At 49.8% G+C, this 15454-nt stretch overlaps 1 protein-coding gene across 1 annotated transcript in view; it reads left to right on the top strand.

Annotated features, from left to right (window-relative positions):
* Positions 1-9055: 9055 nt before the first annotated feature.
* Positions 9056-15454, top strand: part of UBE2QL1 (ubiquitin conjugating enzyme E2 QL1) — a 45639-nt gene continuing 39240 nt past the window's right edge. The window contains exon 1 of the mRNA XM_060007111.1: positions 9056-10348. Within this exon, the coding sequence (XP_059863094.1) occupies positions 9575-10348 (774 nt within the window). The 5' untranslated portion in view covers positions 9056-9574. The remainder of the gene's footprint in view (positions 10349-15454) is intronic.

The raw sequence follows: 15454 nt of genomic DNA, 5'->3' as shown, positions 1-15454 counted from the left end.
GGGGAAGTAATATCTAATCTTCTTAAATTGCCTAATTTTTTATTCTGCAGAGTCTCACTCAGAATAAAATCTCTTTTCAAGAAAAATATTGCTACCTAGATGAAACAGCAGCACTGAAAATATAGAATATTTTCTCAGAAAAGACAATAGCAGATTGTCAGAGAAAAGTAGTTCAGTGAACACACACGTGAAACTTCTGCCACAGAGGCTGGAACTATTTCAGACTGAATGAAGATAAAGGACAGGATGGGGACCCCAGACAGTCACCGAGGTGATCCAGGCTGTGTCACAACAGGCAACATTGGAAGATGCACCCAAAGTTAGGAGAAAGCATGGGTGCAGCTGGAGATCCCAGGATGAATTGGAAGCTGCTTCCCTGGATGACCAGTACCAGTTCACTCCTTCTGGAAGCGTGCCCCTCACCCTCAATCACAGAAAACAAATTCAGAATCAGCCTTGCATCAGGTTGCAAAGTAAGAGATTCAGAGGGGGGTCTTATAAGTGTTTGCTCCCCAGCTACTTGTGAATGCAAAGAGCAGCAATGAAGTTTTAGGCTCTTCAGCCGCTCGGGCTCAGACACATTGGGCAGCTTGGGATGGGGGTGGCCTCCAGGCTCATCCAGACCCCAGGAAAGGGGTGGGGGAGTTCCAGGCATTTTAGGAGTAATCTAGTGTTGATTACCCCCAGGGTCATAGAGGACCATGACAGTAGAAATGCTGCAGTGCCTGGATTTCTACCCAAGGACCACTGCACAAACACAAACACTTCCAGCCAGGCAGTATCACCGGTGGGATTGCTTTGATCAAAACACAGGCTTTTCTATTTGAATATTCATGACTGGATTAATTCATTTATGCATGTATTCGATCATTCAGTAAAAATATGTTCAAATATGCCATCCACTGAAAGACAGAATAAATTTTATCTCACATTGCTTTTGAAGATATTTGTTATATATCTTAAAATCTCTTCCGTTGTTCTTTGAGCTTTGTTTCCTTGGATGTTAGTTCTTTGGTTAGGGTTGCTTTTCCTCAAACATTTGGTGGTGTTTTATTCTCTGTGCATGTGGGATTGCTCAGGAATCCCTGCTCTCCCCCTGGGGAAGGCTGATTCTGAATTTGTTTTCCGTGATTGAGGGTGAGGGGCACGCTTCCAGAAGGAGTGAACTGGTACTGGTCATCCAGGGTCATCAATCTGCTATTGTCTTTCAAGGATGCCTCCAAGTTTCATGTCCACTAATGATTCTCTTTCTTGTTTTCTAGCAGTAATGCTGGTGGGAGTGTAAAACAGTTCAATCAACATGGAAAAGAGTTTAGAAGTTTCTTGCGGAGTTAAACATATGCCTAGCCTTTGACACAGCCATTCCACTCCTTGTTATAACCTGAGAGAAGTGCAAACATATATCCAAAAAGACGTGCACCTCGGTGAGCATAGAAGTTATATACACAATATTCAAAACTGGAAACAACCCAAATGTCCTTCGACAGGAAAATGGATAAACATATTGTGGTATATTCATGCAATGAATACTACTGATCAATAAAAACAACTACTGACACATACACGACATGGATGAATCTCACCGTGAAATCATATACTGATTATATATCACTGACAGAAGCCAGATATAAAAGAGTACATACTGTATAACTCTATTATTATAAAGTTCAAAAACAAAAAGCAAAACTACTTTATGGTGATAGAAAGCAGAACAAAGGGTGCCTTTGGTGGAGGGTTAGGGTAGGCTTGACCTCAAAGGAACGTAGGGGAACTTTCTGGAGTGATGGAAATACTCCATATCTTGATTGAGGTGTAAGCTACACAAGTGCATACATTTTTCGAAACCCACTGAGTTGTGCAATTAAGATCTGTACACTACACTGTATGTAAATGAATCCTCTATTTAAAAATTTTTGAAAATAAGATACTATCTGAGTACCAAATTTGCAGAGTTCATTTTTCATTATATTTTTCAAAGCTGGCATGAGAGCAATAAGACATGTATTGTCATACACTGCTGTTACGATAAATAGCAAAAAAGGTTCAGAAGATTCCGTTATACTCTAACGCTTTGAAAATGCATAAGATAAATATAATACATGTTCTCAGTTTCAGCTAATTACAATATTTCACTCACCACCCCTCAGCTTGCCAGGAAGCAGAACTGACTTTTCTTTCTCAGAACACTATATTTGGACCTATCTTTAGACCTAATATTTAAGGTAACAGTGAGTAGAGACACCACCTTGACACACAATATCAGCTGTCGTTTCGCACTTCCACACAACCAGAAAGTAACTGTCTTTGCCTCAAGCAAAGATGAAAAGGACAGGAAAAACGAGATGAGTATCTCTGGAAATCTCTCCAGGACCAAGCAGTTTCTTCTTCAGAAAAGAATGCATGACTCATTTCATCGGTCAAGCATGCCTTCAACTGCCAGAGAAAATCTAAATTCCGTTATTACAAAAGCCATCTTCTCCACTCAAAAAGCTGAGTAGAGTCCAGGAGGAAGCCTTCAGAGATCGTCATGGCGACAGTTCACACGGGTCCTCCAGGCAGCCCTCACGCTGACCCGCGTTTGGACTGGACCACCTGACTTTTGGAAGTCCTGAATGAACAAAGGGGTCAGGATGCTCTGATAGCTTCTGAAGGTCGCTGCAGAGGGGAAGCAGCAGCGGGCTGAGGCAGCACATGGGGACAGCACCCAGCACCTCTACAGCCATTTCTGGCACTGATGGCATTTCTGGGAGGTAAGCAGCTAAAACCTAAGGCAATACCCTTCTTTCTTTTGGCTTCCTCAGCACCCCTGTTTCTTCTTTTGTTTCTCAAACACTTCAGTGGCTTTGTAACCAATTATCTGGATTAAATATCTCCTGTTGAAACACTTAGCCTAGCTCTGTGCTCCTGATTAGACCCTAACTAATACAGGGCTTAAGACCAGGAGTGGGTCCAAAGATTGAGATGACCAGCTAATGGCTTTGACCTCGAGCACAATAATGGAATCGATGCTGGCGGAAAATGGAAAATTGGTAGTTAGTGTAAAGCAGCATCACAGTTCCGTAATGATCACCCTCTGTGGTTGCCTGAGATGTGGGACATACTTGAAAGGAAGGTTTGGGGAGAGCCAGTAGCTGCTGCACTTGACCGTGACGGTAGAAACGTTGATGACAGTGGAAAGGTGGACGATGAGCTCCTCTGAGCAGTGGAGGGAGAGCTCGCAGAAGGAAAACAGCAAGCTCAGAGATCAGAACACTCAGTCCAAGAAGAATCAGAGCAGGCGGGACACTCCACAATGGCCCCATAAGACTGTCATAACCCTTAGAGCAAAAGGACTGGTACAGCGCAAGACCAGTCCCCAAATATGATTCTTGAGGATACAGGATTAGGAAGTACATTGAACTCACAGCCCTGCCAACACTCTGATGTAAAACTCTGAGCATCGACTGGGAAGAAATAGCAGCCTGAGAACTGAAACGGGCCCCTGTGGGTGGCTCAGAAAGCTTTGAGAACCCACAACCCTGACACTCCTTGCCTGTGTCTTTCCACACCTGAGTCAAGTACTAGCTCCTTTGCCTGCAGACCCCATACTAATCTTGCCCAAGGGAGTTGCCTTGCAAGGGAAGGCCTGTTCTCCCCAACACTCAGCCACCGCCCCTCACTGCCACCAAACCAGAGCCCAGCTCACCCCAAGGGGACAAAGCCCATGTCTGACCCAAGAGGAGAGAGCTTGTACTCCAAAGAAATTGCAACACAGTGTGAGCTTACACCAAATCCGAAGGGCAGAGTGAGGAACTGCTCAGGTACAGGCTAGAGAAAATGCCCGACAAAGATCGCGTGCACACACACACGATCTGAACTTCTTCCCTTTGGTTTACTCTCCTAAATTAGCTATTAAGTACAGGTGATAGAGACTTCTACTGGCCCCCCAGAATCCATACCTCCCTGTTTCTTTCTAGTGAGTTTAACCTGGCACACGCTAGCCAGTGAAAAACAACATCTCCCGTGCCGCCTTGGAGATGGGTGTGGAATTGGCTAGGAGTGGTCTATGGAATTCCCTGGACATTTAATTACAGCTACATCCAGAATGAGCAAAAGGCAGCAGGTGAAGCCACCAGGGAGGCCATGTGGCAACTGCCTTGTCCTATTACATACAAGAGAAATAAACTTCTTATTCGAGCCCCTAGATTACTTTTTGTTAAAGCAATCTAACCAGTGCTCTACCTAATACAAAACATATTATTTCAAAATAAAAACACTGCTATATATTATCTAAAGTTTCATGTGAATTAGTTTGACCAAAGTCCACGCACCAAGACCAACCCCCATGGAGCCTCCATCTTCTAACCTGAAGTTCTGCTTTGATGTGTCGGATTGGCTGAGGCCAGGTCCCATGTCTGTGCCTGGATGCAAGGAATCTGGGAAAGCACGTTTCTGGCTTCGAGGAAGTGAGAATCAGAAAGACCTGTACTGTATTGGTTATCTATTATTGTGTAACAAGTTGCCCAAAACATGACGGTCTACATCAGCAGTGTTCTTTCTTATCCCTCACAGTTTCTTTGGGTGGGAAAATCCGTCAGGGCACAGTGGGGATGGCGGCTTTCTGCTGCTCAGTAACTGGGGCTTCAGCTGGAGGGCTCAAAGCCTGGGGGCCAGAACCGTCTGAAGACAAGTTCACTCACGTCTGGTCCCTGCTGCTGGCTGTCTGCAAAGACCTTAGCTGGGTCGATGGTTGGACACCCACATGTGTGGCCTCTTTAATGAAGGTTGGGCTTCCTAAAATATGGTGGCTGGGTTCCCAAAGTAAGCATCCTGACAGAAAGCATTCAGAGCCCTGTCCTCTCATAGCACAACCTATGGAATTTGAAGACTGCATTGTGATAGCACTGGATGGGGCATCAGGCCTGGGGCTCCGGGCTCCCTCTCCATCACCTCCTGTGACTCTGGGCAAGATCCTCACTGCTGTGACTTCAGACATCTGTGCTGTAAAATGAAAGGCTGAGTTTTCAATTGAATAACAAAATACATCTGCTTCCATCATGGGTCTTGAGCAAATGCAGAGGTGAGTATGGAACATTCCTTGACGTCCTCAAGTTCTTTCCTTTAGAGCCTGCTAGAACAATTTTCTATCGAGTGCTCAGAGGGTGATAAAGACATCCTCCCCAGAGCCCCAGCTCCAGGAGGGCAGGATTTCTTCACTGCCGTCTCTGCAGTGATGACTGCATGTAGTAGGTGCCCACAGAGCAATAGTGCAGCACCATATGAAACTGTCTGGGTTTGAATCCTGGCTTCACTGACCACTCACTGTATCATTTTGGACGAGTTACTTAATTTCTCTATAAAGGAAGGCTAAACATGGTACCTACTTAGAAGGTGTTATGAAGAGTAAATGAATATCTATATCTATATAATATATATACAGTGCTTGGGATGACACTTGAGATATGAAGTCCCATCTAAGCACTGGCTTTGATGATCGACAAACGAATGCCATAATAGGTCTGGTGACCTGGTGACACCAGAGATCAACACTATGCTGCCTTGCAGTGAATTCTAGCAGAAAATGTTTCTGAATTTTGATAGTGATCTTAACACCTTCGTTCAAGGGAATAAACAATGTGTATGAATTGGGGGCTGATATTTTGAGCTAGTCTGGTTGATGCCTTTATGAGACTGGGGCTCCTGAAGAAATAGGACCAACTGGAAAAAATGGGGATGCAGTCCTCTGAGACAAAGAATAAATGGGCAAACCCAGTTCTGCATCTCTTTATAAAAACTGCCACTGGAGACAGCAGGCCCCTGGCACCATTGATTCAAATGCTCATGGGAGGATCACTGGCAGGTACAACACTATTCCCAGACGACGGACGACCGTGATAACCAGCTTCCCTTCCTCCCTGCCTCCCTCCCTTTCTCCCCTTCACGGCAGATTGGCCTCAGCTCCCTCTGCAGAGATCCCCTAGCCGTTCCCCTCCCCACCCCATCACTACTTGTGAAGGGAGGAGGAGATAGAGACCCACAGCTGTCCTTAGAGATTATTTTATTTTGCTAAACACTCTCAATTCAACTGTCTTAATGTTGTAAACTTAATCGCCAATCAGCCAATTTTTAAAAACTTGCTAACAATTTTTTTCATTGTAACTGCAATATATTCTTTTTCAGAGTGTTTGAAAATCAAATAAAAGAGAATAATTTAAAAAACAAAATGCAACCTCTACACATTGCTAAGCTGGGTAGGTGCCCATTCATTCCACTGGTGACGTGGAAATTTCTAGAATCTCCTGGGATAGGAGAAGGAGGGGGCCCTCCTTCCCACTGCTGCTGCTAGCATCCCGTCACTGAAGCAAATGTTTGAGTCCACGGACTGGAGGGTTGAGGAGGGGGTATGTTGAGAATACCTACCCGTACTAACGTAATAATTGTTACCATTTCAATTTTCCTCCTTCTTGTCTTTTTTCCTACATATAGCTTTATGCAGTTGTAGCTATAGTGTATATAATTTTGCACTCTGCTTTCTTACTTAAAACTATTATGTACATCATAAATATTTTTATTTTGCTATATAATCTTCATAACTGTAATGTTATTGCTGCATAATATTCTCTCAAGTGGATTAGGTATAATTTACCTTCCACTTATGCTATTGTTGTAAATTTAGGTCGTTTCCAATTTTTAACTAACATTTGCCTTTAGCCCTTTAAAGAGTTGATCAGAGATGCTGAAAGTGTGACAGGTAGATAATAATTAAGATGACCTTTATATCACCTGTCAGTCTGTCCTGCTTTGGCCTCTTGTCCCAGCATCAGTATTAACTGTGATCCTTTCACTTTCAGAAAAACAAAAACAAACAAACAAAAAAACGCCCTGCATCCCAAGAATAAATTATATGATCACCCTAATAATACTTCCAGTCAGAATTAAAGCCCTTACAGATGGCTGCCTGGGATTTCAGTTAAACCATTCCCAAACCACACTGGATGACACCCCTGCTTCAGGTAGGAGACGTTTCTCCAAGGCCTCCCCCTAGGTCAGCTGGCCTGTGGGGATTACAATCACACCTGTGGAGACTTTCTCACCTCCACCTCCGGGACTGGGACTGAAAGCCAACCCCGGCAGAAACCCTGCAGGGCAGTGTACTGTCTGGGGCAGCTGGTTGACCTCAGCACAGGGCTTGGGGGCACAGGGACCAGGATGTAGGCCCCAGCACACGGCTGAGCTGGGCTAGCTGCTGAGCTTCTTTGAAACACAGTTTCTTTACCAATAAAATGGGTCAGATAAAACCCGAGATGGCTTCTGTGGCCGTGAAATGATAAAACAAGTAATGCCTGCCTGTCCCCACCAGTGTCACCTCCCGATCTGCTCACATCCCCTCTTCCCATAGGTTAAATGAACTCAGGGTACTTTACAGACAGACATTGTCATCTTCCTGATCAACCTCTCTTTAAAAATCAGAGCTGGACAGAACGGGTCACACAAAAGCCCATGAGACCAGGACAACTAGATCTCAGTCAGTTGCAGCCAATTTGGTCACCAGCCACTGGTCTTGCCTGGACTGCTGTACTGCCCACTCCCACCCACTGGAAAACAGCCTCCACGGAAAGGCACCTTTATATATAGTCACCGATCCAGGGGACCACGTCCCAGGGTTGCATGCGCTTGCCACAAACCGGCGAGGACTGGCGGGCACCTCACTCTACCGGGAAGCAACTCTAGAAAACAGAACCACAGACCCGTTAGGTCTGAACTTAACTTCCGCGGTGATCTGAAGAGCTATTTTTCACAGGGAAAATTTTTAATAATTTATAAAAAGTGAAAATGGTAAAGACGTTTAAAAACAATCGTCACGGTGACATCAGAATGAACGCGCTCTGCTGATGAATCTAGAGGCTCCTCAAGATAAAAGCCAAACCAGGAACAGCGGTGAAGTTTGGAGTCAGTCCTTGGCCATTTGGGTTTTCGGGGTGATTCCTCCTATATTGCGGGGATCATCACCGCCCCTCCCCATTGCGCAGCTGGGCCACAGACACTAGACTATGCGCGGCGGCGCGATTCCTGCAAACGTTGGACTCTTCCCGGCTTCCCTGGTTGTTCCAGCTTCTGGGGCTCTGAAAGTGCTTTTTGCTTGAAATTTCACCAGATAAAAATAAGTTTCAATGAGTTAAAGGCAGAAAGGGAGGGGAGGGATGAAAGCGTCCAAGTTGAAGGAGGATCCCCACCCCTTCTGCGGCCAGTCCCGAGGTTACCCGCGGGTACCGGGGACTCCAGGGCCGCAGAGTGCCCGCCCCGCGCCCTGAGCGCCCGCTGGCGCCAGAGTCGGATGCGTTTCCCCGCAACCTCTTGGAAATGACTCGAAAGCCAGTGCTCCGTGGTCCCTTCCTTCCCCTTTTGGAACACAGGGACCCCCTGGCGTGGCGGGGAGGAGAGGAGCCAGGCCTGGTCGCAGGGGTGAATTCGCGGAACGGTCATCCTTTAAAGTCGGGATTCGAGGGGTTCTTTAGCGGGTTGCGGAGAGCACGCTTCCCGCATCCTCCTCCCCAGGCCCTGAGTCTTTGATCAGTCCTTAGGAGAGCACTGGTTCCGCAGATCCCGGTCCAGGATTGCGGTGTGGACACCAGGCTCCATCTGGTACACACGGGATTCAATAAACAGGTTGCTTTCCATCCTTCTCCGACGCCCCTTCCCCTCCGGATTGCTCCAACTAGGTTAAGTGAGGTCGGAGGCTCAGGCCGGGGTTAGAGCCTGGATCCCGGGCAGAAGGACCCGGAGCCTCTGAGACCCTCATTAGCGCGCGCACACACGTGCCCCTTCTCGCTCTGCTCCCCACCCTCGCTCCGCTCCGGCCGGCCGGTCGGCTCCGCGCGGCGCTACCCCGCAGCCCGGCGCGCACCGATGTCTCCCCCCAGCGGCCGTGCGCGTGTCGCCGCAGGAGCCGGGCGGCTGGCGGGCGGCGGGGAAGCGGCGCGGCGCAGGCAGTCCCGCGGCTCCGCCCCGCGCCCCCCTCCCCGGCCGGCAGGACCGCCCCCTCCGCGCCGCGCTCGGCTCAGACTGAGCAGACGCCTTTGCAATGTCAGCAGCCGCGGCGGCGGCGGCGGTCGAGGCCCCGCGGTAGCGGCCAGCGCAGCACGGCCCGGCGGGCGCGCACGGCGCGAGCCCGCGGCCGCCTCGCTGCCTTCGGGGCGCTGCGGACGGCTCGGCGCGCCCTGAGGCGGCGATCGGACTCGAAGCCAGCCCGGCTGCGGCCGCTCACAAAGGACTGCGGACACCAGGCTCCGGGGGGCTGCGCGCAGGGACCGGCCGGGGGACGGCCCGCCGCGGCGCGTCCCCTCCACGCTTCCCCTCCCCGGGCGGCTGGAGCCCGAGCCAGAGCGGGCCCCGTCATATGACAGCGGCGACCCAGCGGCCGGCGAGCGCGCGTGCTGCCCGCTCGGCTGCGCCACGGCCGCCGGCGCCAGGGGGGGCCCGCGCCGCGCCCCGCTGAGTGGTCGCCGGTCGCTGCTGCCCCGCGCCCCCCGCGCCCCGGCTCTCGGGCTCCGGGGGCAGGAGCCGAGGGGAACCCCGCGCCGGCGCCAAGCCTAAAATGGCCACGCTGCTCCGCAAAATCGGGCTCATCCGCCTGCACAACCGGGACACCGAGGACCCCAAGCATCACCACAACCACCGCGGCGGCGGCGGCGGCCAGCAGAGCGCGTCGCTGCGCGGCAAGGGCGGCGCCAAGAGCGGCGGCCACAAGCCGCAGCAGCAGCAGCATCCCGCCGGGGGCGCGGGCGACGCCAGCCCCGGACCCGGCAAGGGCAAGGGCAAGCGCGCGGCGGAGCTGGCCCAGCGCGACAAGCCGCCGCAGCCGGCGGCGGGGGCGGCGAGCGGCGGGGGCCCCCGGGAGCGCGCGGCGGGCGCCAGGGCGGGGCCGGGCCCGGCGGCGGCGGCGGCGGCGGGGGGCGGCAGCCTGGTTCCCGCGGCGCGCCAGCAGCACTGCACGCAGGTGCGCAGCCGGCGGCTCATGAAGGAGCTGCAGGACATCGCGCGCCTCAGCGACCGCTTCATCTCCGTGGAGCTGGTGGACGAGAGCCTCTTCGACTGGAACGTGAAGCTGCACCAGGTGGACAAGGACTCGGTGCTGTGGCAGGACATGAAGGAAACCAACACCGAGTTCATCCTGCTTAACCTCACCTTCCCCGACAACTTCCCCTTCTCGCCGCCCTTCATGCGGGTGCTCAGCCCGCGCCTGGAGAACGGCTACGTGCTGGACGGCGGCGCCATCTGCATGGAGCTGCTCACGCCGCGCGGCTGGTCCAGCGCCTACACCGTGGAGGCCGTCATGCGCCAGTTCGCCGCCAGCCTGGTCAAGGGCCAGGTAAGCTGGGAGGAGGCCGGGGGCGCGCGGGGCTGGCCCCTCGGCGCTCTCGCTCCTGGTGCGCGCGGGGCTGTGTCTCTACCCCAGCCTGCCAAGGGGAGACGTTCCCGAGCGCCTCCGCTTCTCTTCCCTGAGCGTTTTCTTCTTTCCCTACTTTTCCATCCCGTCTCTGCGGGTCTCCCGCTTGTTCCCGGTCGGTCCCCATCTCTCTAGAATACGCTCTCTCCCTCTCCGCACACCCTCCTCTCTTTTCTCCTCTGCCGCTTCTCCCCTCTGGCTCTGCCCCTCTACCCTCTGCCCTGATCTCCTGACCCTCTGTCCCCATGTGCCCCTCCCTTTCCTCCTCCGCCCCCGCCCCAGGCTTCCGCTCTCTCCCCCTCCCCCTTCCTCTCCCGTTTACCCCCTTCTCCTTTTCCTTGGCTTCTCCCCATCTCCTGACCCCACAGTCTCCCTGAGGGTGGAACTTCACGTGGACTTAGGAATCTAAGTATCCAGCCCAGTTTATTGCCCCCTTCCCTGCCACACACGCAAAGTTCCCCCCGCCCCGCAACAACAACTCAGGGGGGCTCTGCAGGTGGGGGGCTCTGCAGGGGGCCTGCTGCCTGCTGGTGAATCTGCTCCCCTGCTCTGCCCCCTCTTGACCAGCATGTAGCGCAAAGGTGAAAATTTTGCTCTTGAGAAATTTCACTGGAGAGGCAGAGGTGTGGTTTGAGTGTGACAAGGCCAGATGACCTCAAGGAAATGCATGGTACCTGGCTCCTTCCAGGACCATCACCTTCTGGGTATTTGTTCAAGGTCTTGGTCTCTCTCAGACCTGTTTCTTCCTTCCGGGTTACCCCTGCCCCGGGGGGTTAAATCCATTATCAGAACTAAAGATTTTTAACTAAATACTGAAATCAGGGGCAGGCTTGGTGCCTGAATCTTCTCACCTATTGCACCAGACGCAGTTTTACCAGAAGAAACCCCAGAGAACTTGAGAGCAGAGAATGAATGAATCTTCTGAAATTTGTCCCCCCCCCCCACCCGCTGCAGGCAGAGGCATGATGGTTTTATCTTCCCACATTATATGCTCCTGATCATGTTCAAGTTGGTTGATGTTTTCCCAAATCGCTATTGAACATTACTTAATAAAATTATAATTTTATATGGGTGTCTTTTAGATTTATGAAGAATCCCTGTTTTGTTTAGGAGCCCCGAAATGACCTCGATTTGATCTTTCTACAGCTAGCGTTTCAGAAGCCATCAGTCCCCTGTCACCTGCCTCTGTCCCTTTCACGGCAGGATCTTTCACACTAATCACATAATGCTTGTTCTGCCAATTTCACTAGAGGTGGAGCCCCTGGGATTCCAGGCATATCGCATTGTGACTCCAGTGGAGAAAGGCACTTAATTCTTGACTGAGGTCTGTTGTTACCAAGTACTATCTTGCTAGTCCATCTTTTCTGGGGTTTAGCTTCCGCTCATTTCTCGCGTTCGAAATAGGAGGGACCTGGCGGCTCTAGAAAGGTGAGGTTTAATGCTTTAACATCAGAAATGCAGTCTGAAGCCTGTGGTTCAGCGCTGGCTCTGATGTGAAGAGCCTGTGATTCGATACAAGCCACGGGGGTGGGAGAGGGTCCCGGTTTATGTTATTATCAGGATTTATACAAATGATGGGGAAAAATATTTTGCAGAAATGCTTCTGTTATTTTTTCTGAAAGCACTGCTAATCAGAACTCTCTGGAACACTCTCTTGCCTTCTTTCATTCTTCACAGAGATGACTTTGGGGATGAGGGGCAGAGGAATATCATTTTGCCTTATAATCACAGAATAGTAGCATTTAGATTTGGAAGAGATCCTCAGCCACAGCCTGCATTTTGAAAGATGTAGGAAAGTAAAGATTTCAAATGAGAAATAAGGACTTTTTTTAAGGAGAGATACATGTCAGTAAGTTAAGTGTTTTCCATGTTCACATGAATGCTGTGATTGACAGTTCTCTTGGTGCCCCTGCACTTCTATTAAATTAGGCAGGTCCTTGTGTCTATATGTCTTTTCTTTGTAATCCAAATTGAGAGTCTTCATACAGTCAGCAAGTCAGAGACCTTATTGTTGAAAGTAATTATCAATATTTTTATTTATTAATTTCAAAATCTTACTTAGTTGAACTCAGGGCCCTCTATGTAGCCTATTGTGTTATATCACCTATTCTAAAGTCTAGTTATGAAATACCTGAAAGGGAGGCGAGTACTCAGCCATTTATAAAAATACCAGTTCCGTTTCTTTGCACTTTTCGTGCTGACTTCAACATCCAAAAGAGAGTCGTGTAGGATATACACAAACAACTCGAAATGCAGTGTAAGAACAGGAGGAATGAATGTTCATCAGTGTTTCAGGATTCTGTGCAGGAAAGGATCCTAATAGTGTCTCAGGGCCCTCAGCGTTATGGTGCCTTTCCTGCTTTCGTAAATTTCCTACCTACAGGTTGTTCATTGCACTTACTGCAGTTACCGAATTATTTCCGTAGTTGAAGGTAGTTAAAGGACTTTGGGAAAGCAATCAAAATACCTGATTAGGTATTCAAAGAGAACCAAGAGTGCTACCAAACCAGTGATTACTTTAAAAGGCAGAACCGTTCCGTTCTAGTTACATTCCTCCATCTGTTGGCCCTTTCGTTTTTCTTAAGCAATGAGATTAGAAAAGGCTCGTTTTCCTCTTGCATAACTACCAAGCGTAACTTTCTGAATTGGGGATATCCTAAGTTGATTTTGTTTCTCTACCTTTAGAGAAATCATAAAATACTTTTAAGGGTTTCATCGGTCATATTAAGAAAAGATCTGCTTAACCATCTTGTGTATAGTATTAATGTTTGCGTTTATCTCACGGTGTGACAGATTCAGTCATTTCACGAGACCTTTACCTGACTTTTGGGGCCCATGTTATCAAAATCTCTCGTGTGCTACCTTATGGATTGTGGTTGTTTTAAATTAACTTACAACTTTCTTGTATGATATATTCTTTGTAGAGATAATGACGTACATACCTCGCCTATTTGTTTATTACCGAATCCTCTTCTGACTACAAAGAGACATTTTAGGTAACTCTTGGATCCTGCAATTAAATGAAAACTCCCCGTACCTGGGAGGGTCCTGCCCAGGCTGGGCCTCGGCGTTCACTGGCATGTGTACCAGGTCTCGCACCTGGGATGATCGATGATGCAACAGAGACCCTCTCCTTGCAGCTGTGTGAGCAGAAGGCACCCAACAGTAGCTTGAGGGCGCACGAACTCAGGTTTCTACTTTCACATCAGTTCGCCTCCTGAGTGCCCCTTTTTAATTAGTTAGACATCGCCAGGGGCAGGGAACCAGACGGCACTTGGAAGACAGTTCCTTACTCCTCCTCTGTCCCCTCAGTGCCAACCATGTGCCTCAACCCAGCATGAGGACGATGTGGCAATAATAGCAGTGGCGTTTACTGTTTGCTCCATGCCAAGCTCTGGGCCAGCGGAGCACTTAGGGTGTTAACCTTACCTGATTCTACTGTTTCCGTGGTCACTGTACAGGTGAGGACACCTCAGCTCCACACGGTCAGGTGAAATTAATGCAGCCTCGTGTTCTAACACTAGCAATGAGTGCGAGCCTCTGAATACCAGTCCACATTAGTAAAAGTCAGCGACGGCAGAGTCACACCCAGGCCACCTGAGCCCCTGGCCGTCTCCAGCCAGTGGTTGGCGGTGACCGGTGTGATCATCATTTGTGTCCACAGAAGACAGGTACACAGTCAGCTGTCAGCAGAAGAATGAACACAACAGGACTAAAACACCTTCAGTTCTTAGTGTTTGAATTAAAAATTGCTAAGCGATTCCGGAACCGTTATGTTTCCTGACAGCATTAGTTTCTGGAATTTTTGAACACAGAAAACTGGTAGATGTTGCCACGTGTCAGTGTGTGATGAAGAAGTAACAGGCTCTGCAGATCAGCTCTGTTTGACGATAAAGTGCATCTCTGAGGTCGACTTTAGGGCTTAAAGTGTTCTGCACCATGGGTGTCACTGAGAATCTTGCACACACACACACACACACACACACACACACACACACACACACACAGCTTGTCTTCAGAGCCTCTTCCAAAGTACCAGGCCTGGAAATAGCTTTTTACTTATGGCTACACAATCTCCAGGTCTTATCAGGAAAAAGTAATGAAGATAAACAGCCTTGTGGGTTCCTAAAGTTTATTGGCTTCTGAACTATTATAATTCACACAACACTTTTGAAAGCCCTGTGTGAGTGTGCTAGGGCTACTGTCACAGAGTCCCACAGACTGGCGGGCTTCAACAACAGACATTTACTTCTCACAGTTCCGGAGGCCAGAAGTCTGAGCTCAGGGTGAGGGCAGGGTTGGGTCCTTCCGAGGGTGTGCAGAGGTTGAGCTCCAGGCCTCTGCCCTTGGCTTGCAGACGGCCATCTTCTCCCTGTGTCCTCACGTGGTCTTCCCTCTGTGCCTGTCTGTGTCCTAATCTCCCCTTCTGGTGAGGACACCAGTCGTATTGGATCAGGGCTCCATCCTAATGACGTCAGTTTAACATGATCACCTCTGTAAAGACCCTGTCTCCAAATACAGTCACCTTCTGAGGTGCTTGGGAATAGAACGCCAACGTATCAATTTTGAGGGATCACAGTGCAGCCTGTAACAAGCCTAAACAGGAATTTCTTAAGCAATCCAACCTCTCATTTCTCTAGAGGCTATTGCTGGTTTGCAAAGTAACATAAATGATGCCCATCCGTGTGAACACAGGACCACACCGAGGAGGCCCCAGGAGGGCCTACGTGGAATAGAGAGATGGTGGCCGCTTTAAAGGGAAGCTGGGAGAACCTAGCGTGTGAACCGTGACAGCCAGGGGGTGGGTCCTGCCGTGTGACTCACCGAGGAGAGTGGATTTGTGGAGGAGTCTTATGAGTCAACCGTGTCGTTGTGTCCTGTGCCCATGTGTAGGTGAGGGAGGTCATTACCACACAGGATGACTCTGCAGCTTGAGGTCTCCATGTACTCGATGGATCGGAGAAGAAAATAGCTTGTTCTGGTATCAAGTGGGACGGGGCAGGAGGACGCAGACAGGACTCTGCATCC

This window comes from Delphinus delphis, chromosome 3 (assembly GCF_949987515.2).
Source record: "Delphinus delphis chromosome 3, mDelDel1.2, whole genome shotgun sequence".
Taxonomy (NCBI): domain Eukaryota; kingdom Metazoa; phylum Chordata; class Mammalia; order Artiodactyla; family Delphinidae; genus Delphinus; species Delphinus delphis.
This window is presented reverse-complemented; position numbering and strand designations above follow the sequence as displayed.